This window comes from Erythrolamprus reginae, chromosome 3 (genome assembly GCF_031021105.1).
Source record: "Erythrolamprus reginae isolate rEryReg1 chromosome 3, rEryReg1.hap1, whole genome shotgun sequence".
Lineage (NCBI taxonomy): Eukaryota > Metazoa > Chordata > Lepidosauria > Squamata > Dipsadidae > Erythrolamprus > Erythrolamprus reginae.
Genome location: NC_091952.1, coordinates 724,923 through 737,514, shown reverse-complemented (window position 1 = coordinate 737,514; position 12,592 = coordinate 724,923). Strand labels below are relative to the sequence as shown.

The following is a 12,592-nucleotide window of genomic DNA, read 5'->3' as shown; positions in this document are numbered from 1 at the left end:
GAAAAGTAAAAGTGAAGAAAAAAATTAGGTCCGGCTGTTATTTGCGGATGAGTTTAAACAAGAAAAAACTTTCACTTTCGCCCTAGAGAAAAAAAAACTTTTACTTAGAACTTTTACGATCTTCTGGCTTTAAACACGAAACACAATGGAGATTTTTACCTTAGGTCCTTTCTCTGCTATATTCTTTTTCAATGTAGATGTAGATATTTATACTTTCACTTCTTTGATTTTTGCTCTTCCCGCTGAGTGAGGGGAGAAAGCGCTGGCCGGTCCTCTTAATCAAAGAGGAGCGGTTCTCCCGTCTCCGAAGCTGCGGGGCGAACCGCTGCCTCCGGAGTCCTGGCGATGGGTCCTCGGGCAGAGGAGAGCCCCCTGTTCATGGATCGGGCCATCCGGGCCCGATCCGATCGCAAATGCGACCTTCGGAGGGGGTAGAAAGGATTCGCCTGGCAGAGCCCTGCCAGACACGTCCCGCCGCGATCTCCACCAAACCAGAAGCCTGTCCCAGAGAAATGTTAATGTAGTAAAAAGAGATTTTCAATGTCTAAGTGTGGAGCTGGGTAAAATAACTGATTCAGTGACTTTCTCAGAGGTGTTACCGGTTTGTGGCCAAGAGGATAAAACAACGTGTATCAGAGAGTTTAATGTGTGGTTAAGGCAGTGGTGTAAAGCTGAAGGTTTTGGCTATGTAAGTCATGATGTCAGTAGGTGGTCTAATAGGGAGTTGTTTAAGAGGGATGGTTTGCATCCATCATATAGAGGTACCCAGGTGCTCGGTGAGGAATTCAGAACTTTTTTGGACAGGCATTTAAACTAGGTAAAGGGGACAGAGATGTAACTGATGTGGGTGATTTCTGTCCCCGACCAATGAGGATAAAGCAGTTTTTGGAAGCTTATGAAAAGGGAGCTGCAAATAATATAGATGTAGTTGTTGATAATAAGGGGCAAACTAATAACGAAAATAATGTTCTTCGGGTAATGTGCACAAATGCTCGAAGCTTGAGCAACAAGCTCTGTGAATTAATGGCCATAATATATAGAGATAATTTGGACCTGGTTGCCATAACTGAGACATGGTTTAAGGATTCTAATGAATGGGAAATATCCATACCAGGATATACACTGTATAGGAAGGATAGAATAGAAAGAAGGGGAGGTGGAGTAGCCATTTATATTAAAGAAAGTCTAAAAGCAACACTAATTCAAAATACGTGTCAAGATCTAGAGACTCTCTGGATTTGCATGCAAAATAAAGAAGGTTCTGTCATTAGAATTGGGGTGATCTATAGGCCTCCAGGGCAATCCGAGGAATATGACAACAAGATGGTGGATGAAATTACCCAAATGGCAGTAAAGGGAGATATTGTGGTTATGGGTGATTTCAACATGCCTGATGTTGACTGGAATATCCCCAGTGCCCTTATATGCAAAAGTAAGAATATAGTAGAGGCCTTTACAGGAGCAGCTCTGGCACAGCTGGTTAAGACACCAACTAGAGGGGAGAATATTCTAGATTTAGCTTTTATGAATGGGAATTGGGTTTCAGATGTCAAGGTGGGAGAAAATTTAGGTTGCAGTGACCATCTATGTTTCTGGTTTGATGTAAAAACTCATTGTGAGCAATCCTATAATGCAACCAAAGTATTGGATTTCAGAAAAACAAATTTTAATGCAATGGGAGAATATTTAGATAATGAATTAAAGGGGAGGGATAAAATGGCAGGAGCGAGCATCCAGTGGACTGTATTAAAAAAGGCCACCTTAAAAGCCACTGGACTGTATGTAAGACAAATAACTAAAGGTAAAAGGAAGAAGAAACCGCTACGGTTTAGCAATGATGTAAGGGCTATAGTCAATGAAAAAAAGGCTGCCTATAGGAGGTATAAAGAGTCTGGAAGTATAGCTGATAGGGAGGTATATAAAATGAGACAGAAGGAGGCGAAACAGATAATATATGCTGCTAAAGCCTCAAAAGAGGAAGAAATTGCCAAATCTGTAAAGAAGGGGGATAAAACCTTCTTCAGATATATTAATGATAAGAAGAAGAAAAACTGCGGCATCACGAAGCTTAGTACCGGGAATAATACATGCATTAATGGGAATAAGGAGATCGGTGACCATTTCAATAGCTACTTCTGTTCAGTTTTCTCAAAAGACACCTTACAAAATAATACTATAGAGGGATATAGCATTGCTTCCAGCTGTACGGATTCAGCTCCAGTGATCTTAGAAGCCGATGTCTTAGAAGAACTTGAACGATTAAAGATAAATAAGGCAATGGGTCCAGATGGCATCCACCCCAGAGTTCTTAAAGAACTCAGATCTGTCATTGCTACCCCCCTGACTGATTTGTTTAACCAATCCTTGTTAACAGGAGAAGTTCCTGAGGATTGGAGAATGGCCAGTGTTGTGCCTATTCACAAGAAGGGCAGTAGAGAAGAAGCTGGTAACTACAGGCCAGTTAGCTTGACATCAGTTGTAGTTAAAATGATGGAGACTCTACTCAAAAAGAGGATAAATCAGCACCTAAAAAACAATAACTTATTAGACCCAAATCAGCATGGCTTTACTGAAGGCAAATCATGTCAGACTAATCTCATTGATTTCTTTGACTATGTCACAAAGGTGTTGGATGAAGGTGGTGCCGTGGATATTGCCTACCTGGACTTCAGCAAAGCCTTTGATACGGTTCCACATAAAGAGCTGATAGATAAATTAGTGAAGATTGGACTTAATCCCTGGATAGTTCAATGGATTTGCAGCTGGCTGAAGCGTAGACATCAGAGAGTTATTGTTAATGGCGAGTATTCTGAGCAGAGTCAGGTTACAAGCGGTGTGCCACGAGGATCTGTTCTGGGTCCTATTCTTTTTAATATATTTGTGAGTGACATAGGGGAAGGTTTGGTAGGGAAGGTTTCCCTATTTGCCGATGACTCTAAAGTGTGCAATAGGGTTGATATTCCTGGAGGCGTCTGTAATATGGTAAATGATTTAGCTTTACTAGATAAATGATCTAAGCAATGGAAACTGCAGTTTAATGTTTCCAAATGTAAAATAATGCACTTGGGGAAAAGGAATCCTCAATCTGAGTATTGTATTGGCAGTTCAGTGTTGGCAAATACTTCAAAAGAAAAGGATTTAGGGGTAGTGATTTCTGACAGTCTCAAAATGGGTGAACAGTGCAGTCAGGCGGTAGGGAAAGCAAGTAGGATGCTTGGCTGCATAGCTAGAGGTATAACAAGCAGGAAGAGGGAGATTATGATCCCACTATATAGAATGCTGGTGAGACCACATTTGGAATACTGTGTTCAGTTCTGGAGACCTCACCTACAAAAAGATATTTACAAAATTGAACGGGTCCAAAGATGGGCTACAAGAATGGTGGAAGGTCTTAAGCATAAAACGTATCAGGAAAGACCTAATGAACTCAATCTGTATAGTCTGGAGGACAGAAGGAAAAGGGGGGACATGATCGAAACATTTAAATATATTAAAGGGTTAAATAAGGTCCAGGAGGGAAGTGTTTTTAATAGGAAAGTGAACACAAGAACAAGGGGACACAATCTGAAGTTAGTTGGGGGAAAGATCAAAAGCAACATGAGAAAATATTATTTTACTGAAAGAGTAGTAGATCCTTGGAACAAACTTCCAGCAGATGTGGTAGATAAATCCACAGTAACTGAATTTAAACATGCCTGGGATAAACATATATCCATCCTAAGATAAAATACAGAAAATAGTATAAGGGCAGACTAGATGGACCATGAGGTCTTTTTCTGCCGTCAGACTTCTATGTTTCTATGTTTCTATCAGACCAGAATACCTCCGGAACCGTCTTCTGCCGCACGAATCCCAGCAGCCAATGAGGTCCCACAGAGCTGTCCTTCTCTGGGTCCCGTTGACTAAACAATGTCATCTGGCAGGCTCCAGGGGAAGGGCATTCTATGTGGTGGCCCCAGCCCTCTGGAATCAACTCCCCCCAGAGATCAGAACTGCCTCCACCCTCCTTGTCTCTTGCAAATTACTTAAGACCCACCTATTTTGCCAGGCATGGGGGAATTGAGACATCTCCCCCAGGCTTTTATAGTTTTATTTATAGTATGCGTGTGTTGCATGTTTTTTAAATTATGGGTTTTAAGATGCTTTTTTAAAATTAGATTTGTTTACATTGTCACACTGTTTTATTATTGTTGTGAGCTGCCCCGAGTCTTTGGAGAGGGGCGACATACAAATCTAATAAATTATTATTATTATTATTATTAAGTCCAGGGACCTCCACTGCCAGCCCAGCTACCTCCTTGAGCAGCACAGGCAGGGCTGTTGACATACAGCTGCGAGGCAGGTACATGAGCAACAAGCCCACCGGAACCCCTAGGTCCAACTTCACAAAGAGGGACTCAAAACCTGCAATCTTAGGAGCAGTGAGTCTGCCTAGGCAAACTCTATAATAGCCAGCCCTCCTCACCTTCCATGGGGTTGTGGTTGGGCCAAACCTGAATCCCAGCTGGGCAAATTTCAGAAAGACGAACTCCTCCCTCTGGGCCCAGCCAGGTCTCCGTCACACAAACCAGGTCGGCCTCCTCTTCCAGGATCAAATCCTAGATGAGGAGAGCTTTATTTACAACTGACCTGGCATTAAGTAGCAGCAGCCTGAGCCAAGGGCCAGGATTTCGCTCATCACCAGTATCCCGTGTTGAGGACATGGGGCCAGAACAAGGGATCGCTTTCAAACAGAGAGCTCTTGTTCCCCGAAAGCGGCCTACTCCATGTCTCCCGCCATATCTGCCTCTCCCCAGCAGAACCGGAATATTTTGGCCCTCCACCACCCTAGAGATAGACTCCCCCATCCCTCCCACCTCTACGTCACCAGGTAAGCTGACCTTTCCATTCATAACGTTACTCTCATTCATGTCATACATAAATAGAAGAGAGCAGTTACGGAGGTATTACAAGAGATAAGAGAGTTCACCGGTGGTTGGGTGGGGTTCAACAATTAGGGCTGATGATAAATGGGCAGCGTGCCAGCCTCTCAGTGTGGAAGATTATCTGTTTGTGCTTGTGGATTTGCCTCCACTCTCTGGATTCTCCAAGGACCCTGTGCTTTGATATCTGGACTCTGAATGTAAATCATAGTTAACCGTGTGAGTTAAACCAAAGTCTGAAGGAGTGTAGCTGTGACAAATTCACAACTACTTGTTAATTGCTTTGAGTTTGGTTTTTTTGTTATTTCACTGTCTTCAAGTCTGTTTGTTTTACACGTGAGCCCTTTGACCCCAAAGAGAGGGTTTTGCTTCTATTTTTCTGTGCATAAAGAAGGTATTGTTGACTTTTCATGTGTGTGTGTGTGTGTGTGTGTCTGTTTTGGCTACTTTTGCATTCAATTAGAGGCTCGTGCCAAGAGCTGGCAGAAAAACTACAGATGTTAAAAACATATAAGAATAAGGTATAATTAAAAAAACAAAGACCTTGACCCTTCAGAGAATGACCAGGATTTTGCATATGTCCACAGATATGGTCTTTTCCTTAATATTTCACTTCCTCCTCCTTCTCTTAAGACTTTAAAAACAGAAATAGAATAAGAGGAGATGCAGTTATCATGGTCATAATCTCTCTGACCCACAATCCACAACTGTCTCTTAGGGACAGAGTTCTGCCAGGGAACACGTAGCATATTGAGGAGAGGACAGAAGACTCTCAATATAAGGTGAGTGGGGGGCTGTAGTTCGTTCTATATCCCCCTCTTCCACATTGGTGGAAGAGGAGGGATATAAGCCGTAAGTCAGCTTTTTCATTATTGTTGTAATTTTGGTCACTAAATGAATGGTTGCAAGTTGGGGAGTATCTGAAATACAATTTGTGGACCCATTTAACATCATAGGTTTTCCCAAGTGGCCTGGCTGGACATCTTTTTCACAATTAAAAGTGGGGCATTGGTGGCTTTTCTCAGCTGCAGGTCCCCCCATGCCAGGCCCAGGATGGAAAGAAGCCCCCTCCCCAAGACTGGCACCAACCTCCAGCATGATTTCTCCCCCCCCCCAGTAAGCAGTTACACCCCAATGGACAGAAAACATCAAGAGATGAAACAGAATCTAACTTTTATTTCCCCCCAAAAAATAACAGCACTGATACGAGGCACCTTGTCCAATTTACAGCAACCCAGGCAATACTCCAAGTGAACACCAATGTGTGTGTGAGAGAGAGGGGGGGGAGGGAGAAAGAGACGGGGGAGGGAGAGAGGGGGGCATGAGCGGAGGCATTTGGAAGCAGAGTCCTGGTGGGGGTCTGGTCCTCTCTCCCTGTTCAGGGCACTTCAGGATGTCCTGCATGAAGTACCCCACGCGTGTCAACAGGTAGAGGGGGCTCCTTTGCCAGCAGACGTGGGACCTTCCTGGAAGAGGGGAAACCAGTGAGGGGGAAGGTGAGCGGAGGGCACTGCGGAGCAGCTGCAAGGAGGGAATGGCAGGGACCCTCAGGGGAAAGCCCCTCCTGTGGGGCCAAGGAGGCTGGGCTGAGGAGGGGACTGGGGTTTAGGGGCAGCACCCCCATTCCTGCCAAGGCTCTGGGAATCTCCCCCCTAAACCGGATCCAGAGCTTCCTGGGGGGTCAAAGGGGATTCTTCCTCCCTGCAGGCCTTGGATGGCTGGGGGGCATCCACCTGGCAGCCCCTTCACCTTCTTCTCAAAGTTGCCTTATTCCCTGGGAGGGAGGGAGGGAAAGTCTCTTGAGGGGGGGCAGCTTCCCCACTGACATAGATGCAAGTGCCAGAGGTGGCCGGCAGTCTCCTGCCCATATCTTTGCATCCCAGAAGGGAGTCAGGGGAGGGGGCAGAAAGAGCCCCCAGGCCACAAGCATCAAGAGGAGGAGAAGTTCCCCCTCACTCCCAGCAATTGAGTCCCTCCCAATGAGCCTCTTCCTCTACACTGAGGAGGGGGCTCTATACACCTAATCCAGCCATTCAGGCATGCCCCCCTCCGGCTTCGCCACTCACCCGTCCTAGAAGAAGTCCAGCGCCTCGTCAACCACAGAGGAGGAGTCCTCAGCTTCGGTACGGGCCTGAGAAGGGGAGAGGGGCGCCTGGTGCTGACCACCCGATTTTTTACCTAGTGGAGGGGGAGAGAAGAGGGACCCTGTTAGCACTATGTACATAACTGGTTGGGTTTGGCAACATATAAAGAAATTATCAATGCATGTTAAAATGGATTATGTGACTGCTGTAGTAGAAACTGTGTGTTAAATGCTGGTTTTTGTATTTGTAAGCTGAACAAGTAAGATATAGTATTGTATATGTATTGACTGATTTAACTGTGTATGGCTAGGATTGTTCTTGACTAAGATATTTGCCAAAGTAAGTAATATTTTATACACTTCATGTATCTGGTTATCAGCACCACTACTCATATCTCTGGACCATCAGCTGGATATCTGCCCCCTCCATGTTTCCTCTGTGCATCCTTGCTAACTCCAGGGTTACTCTGCACACTTAACAGAGCAACACAAACATCAGGGGTCCAGATTTGGGGGTGGGAGGAGACGGCAGAAAAGTCCCTGCCCTAGTGCAGAAACAGCTCAAGAGGGGAGCCAAGGAGGTGGGGGGGGTCTCCTTTGAGGGCGGGGATTGCTAGTGGACTGGAGGAATGGGTCCCTCCACATCCTGGTAAATGAACGTGGGCTTCATGTTGTCCATGGAAGGGGCTTGCGGACCAGGGTCACTCAGGACACAGTGGGTAAACAGGACCCTCCAGCCCAGAGCCCCCCCGATTAATTCGAGAGCTTCCCAGGCAGGGCCACGTGGCTGCCTGATTCAACCCCCCCAGCAGCCCTCCCCCACCTCCTGCTCACCATAGAGAAACTGGATTCCTTCGATGTCGTCCGAATGCAGCTTGAAGTCGGCCTGGTAGGAGTATATGGGGTACATCAGGGCTTTCTGGATGGTGGAGTGACTCAGGCCGAGCGCATGGCCGAACTCATGTGCCGCAACCAGTAAGAGGCTGTAATCTGGGGTTTCAAAGTGACAGCAGAGGGTATTCATTCATTCATTCATTCATTCATTCATTCATTCATTCATTCATTCATTCATTCATTCATTCATTCATACAAGTTGAAAGGGACCTTGCAGGGTATCAAGTCCAACCCCTGCTCAAGCAGGAACCCAACACCACCCCAGCCAGATAGACTGATCCAACAGACTCCCATCTAGTCTGGAGGCCTCAACTGGGGCCAACAATCCCTGGGGCCCCTGGGTCATCCTCTCCCCTCACCACCCCTCCCCCTGCTGAGGAAGGCAGCCCTTCCCCTAGGCCACAGGTGGGGAATGTTGGCTCTTCTGTGACATGTGGACTTCAACTCCCAGAACTTTTGAGCGAGCCTGATTGGCTGAGGAATTCTGGGAGTTGAAGTCCACAAGTCATAGGGGTGCAGTGGTTAGAGCGCAGAACTGCAAGGTACTTCTACTGCTCACTGGCTGCCAGCAGTTCAACACATGGTGGGCAGCAAAGAGATACGGCAAAAGTGGATGGAGTGCCGCTAACCTCCCTCTGAAATGGCACCTATTGATCTACTCACAATTGCTTGCTTTCCATCAGGAGCTGGAGCAAAGGATGGGACCTCACCCTGCCTGTCGCACGGCACTCGGGCCGTCATCTGACAAGCTGAGTGTTGTTCATGGCCGAGCTGTTCACGCCCGGTGGGTGTGCTGAGCCCCCTCCCCACCAGCTTCCCTTGGGGGGCCAGTGAAAGGAGCTTCCCCCCTACCTCGGCCAGGGCAAAAGCCCCACTTCTGGTCTGTGTCGAAGTCGCTGGTGGTGGCACACCAGAGCCTCCTGTCGGTCCGTCTCTCCCTGGTGAACCGGGAATCAGGCGGACAAAGCTCCAGGGCCCAGAGGAGATCCAGGCAGAAAGGGGGCCCACTCACCGACCTCACTGCCCAGCGTCCAGAGCTCATCATCGTCAAAATGGACATCCCCACCGATTGAGGCTTTGCCAGGAGGGAAGGCATGGGCCAGAACTCCATTCTTTCCATCAAAAGATAGGTTGTCACCGTGGTCTGTTGGGGGGGGGGGAAGAGAGGTCATAATCTGAGCAGGAATTTTATGATTATGATTATGATTATGATTATCTGGAGTTGGAAGGGCCCTTGTAGGTCATCTAGTCCAACCCCCTGCTCAGGCAGGAGTCCACACAAACACACACAGATATACAGTGGTACCTCATCATACGAACTTAATTGGTTCCAGGAGAAGGTTTGTAAGGTAAAAAGTTCATAAGATGAAACAATGTTTCCCATAGGAATCAATGTAAAAGCAAATAATGCCTGCAAATCCTTCAGGAAAATCCCAAACTTTAGAAGGGAGGCGAAGAGAGGGCAGGGAGGAGCAGCTAAAGGGGGCGGGTGGAAGAAGCAAGGCTAGGCTAAAGGGTGAGTGGGAAGGAAGAAGGGCAAGGGGGGCACCCCTCCCTTTTCTTTCTTCAAAAGACACCCTTTCAATTCCTTTGCAAGCACGTTGTTCTCTGCAAACTTTTTCCTCCCACAAGCTGCCCCTCCCTTTTCTTTCTTCAAAAAAGGGGAAAAAAAGAAACCCCTTCATCCCAGCAGCAGCTGCTTGCGTTCGTAAGGTGAAAATAGTTCAGAAGAAGAGGCAAAAAAATCTTAAACACCGGGTTTGTATCTTGAAAAGTTCGTTAGAAGAGGCGTTCGTAAGATGAGGTACCACTGCATATGTAAAATATTTTTGCTGATAATGAAAAGGAAGGGAGATCTACAATAGATCTATTTGGGGCTTATTAGCCTTCATCAGGTAGCCACACCCTTACTGGGATTTGAACCAAGGGCCTCTGGCTTGTAAGTCTTAGCCATTAGGCTACAGGCTCATCCCCCGTATCAGCTTGTACCAGGGGAGGGTTATGTGTGATTTTTTTTTGTCCAGTCACCCTGGTATATTGAAGGAGCATCACAGCTTCCTTTTTGCCTCTCGGCCCCACCAGGAGTCAAATTCAAAGGCAGATAAACTTTTTTATAGCTGACAACTATAATCTATAGGTGTAACATTATTGCTGATAAGGAAAAGGAAATGAAAAATTATATACAATGGTACCTCTACTTAAGAACTTAATTCAGGAGGAGGAAGAAGAGGAAGACGTCAGTCACTGCCAAAGACAGAAGGTCAGGGGAGGGGAATCAAAAAATTTAAAGAAAGAGGGACTCTGAGGCGGCAAAGAGGAGCACGCCCCTCCCATACACCCGGCGCAAGGCTGCCTCCCATACGCTGCGGCGGAGAGAGAAAAACCCAGGTGGGTGAGAGGGGGGAACCTCCCGCTCCTTTGACCAAAAGGCTGCTGCTCCTGCTACCTGCTGAAGGGCTTCCCTCTCCTCTCACTCACTCCCTTTGTAGCCGTTGCCTTTCCTTCACTGTGGTGACTCCTCGGTTTGGCTGAAGCTGACTTGATTCAGCTGGGGTGCCTTTCCACACCCAGACGCTCCAGGAGGCAACCTGCGCCGGGTGTATGGGAGGCAGCGCAAGGGAGTCACCACAGCGAAGTGCCCAGAGAAAGGAAAATGCTTTATTTGCTCTGGGCTGCCAAAGCCTCCTTAAGCGCCACTGAAAGGCTCCTCTGGCAGCCCAGAAAATTCCGAGGTGGCTGGGATTAAAGGGGGAATGGCAGGAAACTGGCCGGGGACATTTTTCCGGCCTCGGGTTCTCAAGTAAAAAATGTTTCTTGAGAAGAGGCAAAAAAATCTTGAACACCCAGTTCTTATCTAGAAAAGTTCTTAAGGGGGGTGTTCTTAAGTAGAGGTACCACTGTATTTACATATTTTTGCTGCTAAGTGAAAAGGAAGGGAGCCTCTGATAGATCTATTTCAACCTTGCTAGGTATCATCAGACAGACATACCCTTACTGGGATTTGAACTTGTAGCCTTCTGCATGAACAGCAGGATATTAATTATATATATATGCACCAAGACAAATTCCTTGTGTGTCCAATCACACTTGGCCAATAAAAATTATATTTTATTTTATTCTATTCTATTCTAATATTATATATATATATATATACAATTCTTTTAGGCCTGCAGACAGATGTGAGAGGTGTGATGCCAGCTGCCTCCTCCCCTCCCCCTCACCTCGGGTTCCAAACTGGATGAGAATGTCCACCTCCCCATCCTGTTGGCTGGTGATGGTGAGGGGCGTCACCTGCATCCAGACATCAAAGGCTCGGGTGAAGGTGTCATCGATGGTGGAGCTATCCAGGTCAGGGGAATAGTTGACCACCCTGCCGAAGAGTGGAGGAGGCTCAGAGGCTTAAATCAAGCCCCACCTCCAGACCCCCTCCTCACACACACACCACAAACACACACACAGAGAGGAAAGCACAGGTGTGCCTGGAGGGAGGGCAGCCTTCCCAAGTCTGCTGTGCCCCCCCAAGGAGTCTTGGGGTCCCCTCCGCTTGCAACCTGACACGGAGCCACGAACCCGCCAAAGGTGCCTGCTGGCTCACCGGTACGTGAGGTCCGTGTGGTCCCACTTGCCCCGTGTCTTGTAGCCACCCACGTCGGGGACCCCGCAGCGGGGCATGCGCATGGCCGTGAGGGTGACGGCGTCCAGCTCCCCTGTTTCCGGCAAGCCCAGCCGCTTCTGCATGGCCTTCAGGGGGGTCTCCAGCATCATCTGTGCCTCAGGGTTGGTCGCCTCCAAGTACCCGTAACGCTGGAGGTAGCTCTGCGGAGAGAGAGAGAGAAGTGGGCGGAGGGGCTCTGGGCAGAAAGCGGCGGGTGGGCGGAGGGGCCGGGCCCTGGGCTTGACCCCCAACCCTCCTCCCGGGACCGGATCCCCCGGATCGCCTCCACAGTCCCCGCGAGTCCCAGGGGGGCTGCCTTCCCACAACCTGACCTGGGTCGGGCGAGCGGAACGCACCGCCACTTAAGGCGCCCGGCGCCAGCGGGGGACTCGAGGCAACCGGGCGCCCCAGAGGGACAGCGGCGCCCCTCTCGCCCTCCAGCCGCGCTCGGGCTCTCTCGGGCTCCGGCGGAGTAGGAAGGCGGGTGTGTGTGTGTGTGTTTGTTTCCGTCCAGCGGAAGCGCCGCCGGAGCGCGCAGCTCGGAGACTCACGGCGGCCAGCTCCCGGTCGCTCAGGGCGCTAAGGGCGTCCCCGGGGAAGGTGATGACCACGGGGCCCTTCCCTTCCGTCGGGGCGGCCCGCGGGCAGGGCAGCGGCGGGAGCGCCAGGAGGAGGAGGAGGAGGAGGCCGGCCGGGGCTGGGAGGCTCATGGCTGCAGAGGGTCTCGGGCAGGGCGCGTCTCTCCTTTCCGGGCTCTGCGGGAAGCGCGAAGCTCAGGCGAGCACAGCCGTCTGCAGCCCGACTGCCGGCGGGGCCCTTTATGGTCGGCGGGGAGAGAGGAGGAGACGGGGGGCGGAGGCTGAGCCAGCCGCGGTCCCTCCCCCGGTGGAAGAGGGGCAGAACCGGTGGGGCGCTGCCCCTTCTCCGCCTGTTCTCACCAGGAAACGCGAAAGGCGGCCGACACCAGCCAAGGGGTCCAAGAGGGCGGCCGTCCGCCTCCATGGGGGGCTCGGAGGCCGCTACAGCTAGGAACCCCCG

General features: G+C 49.2%; 1 protein-coding gene across 1 annotated transcript; it reads right to left on the bottom strand.

Moving 5' to 3' along the window:
- Positions 1–6,078: 6,078 nt before the first annotated feature.
- Positions 6,079–12,390, bottom strand: LOC139163543 (collagenase 3-like). The gene is made up of 7 exons (XM_070744375.1): positions 12,106–12,390; positions 11,495–11,715; positions 11,121–11,269; positions 8,912–9,043; positions 7,840–7,995; positions 6,989–7,100; positions 6,079–6,388 (listed from the first exon to the last, which is right to left on the bottom strand). Exons 1-6 carry the CDS (start codon positions 12,262–12,264, stop codon positions 6,994–6,996), a joined length of 924 nt encoding a protein of 307 aa, XP_070600476.1. The 5' UTR covers positions 12,265–12,390; the 3' UTR covers positions 6,079–6,388; positions 6,989–6,993.
- Positions 12,391–12,592: the final 202 nt, after the last annotated feature.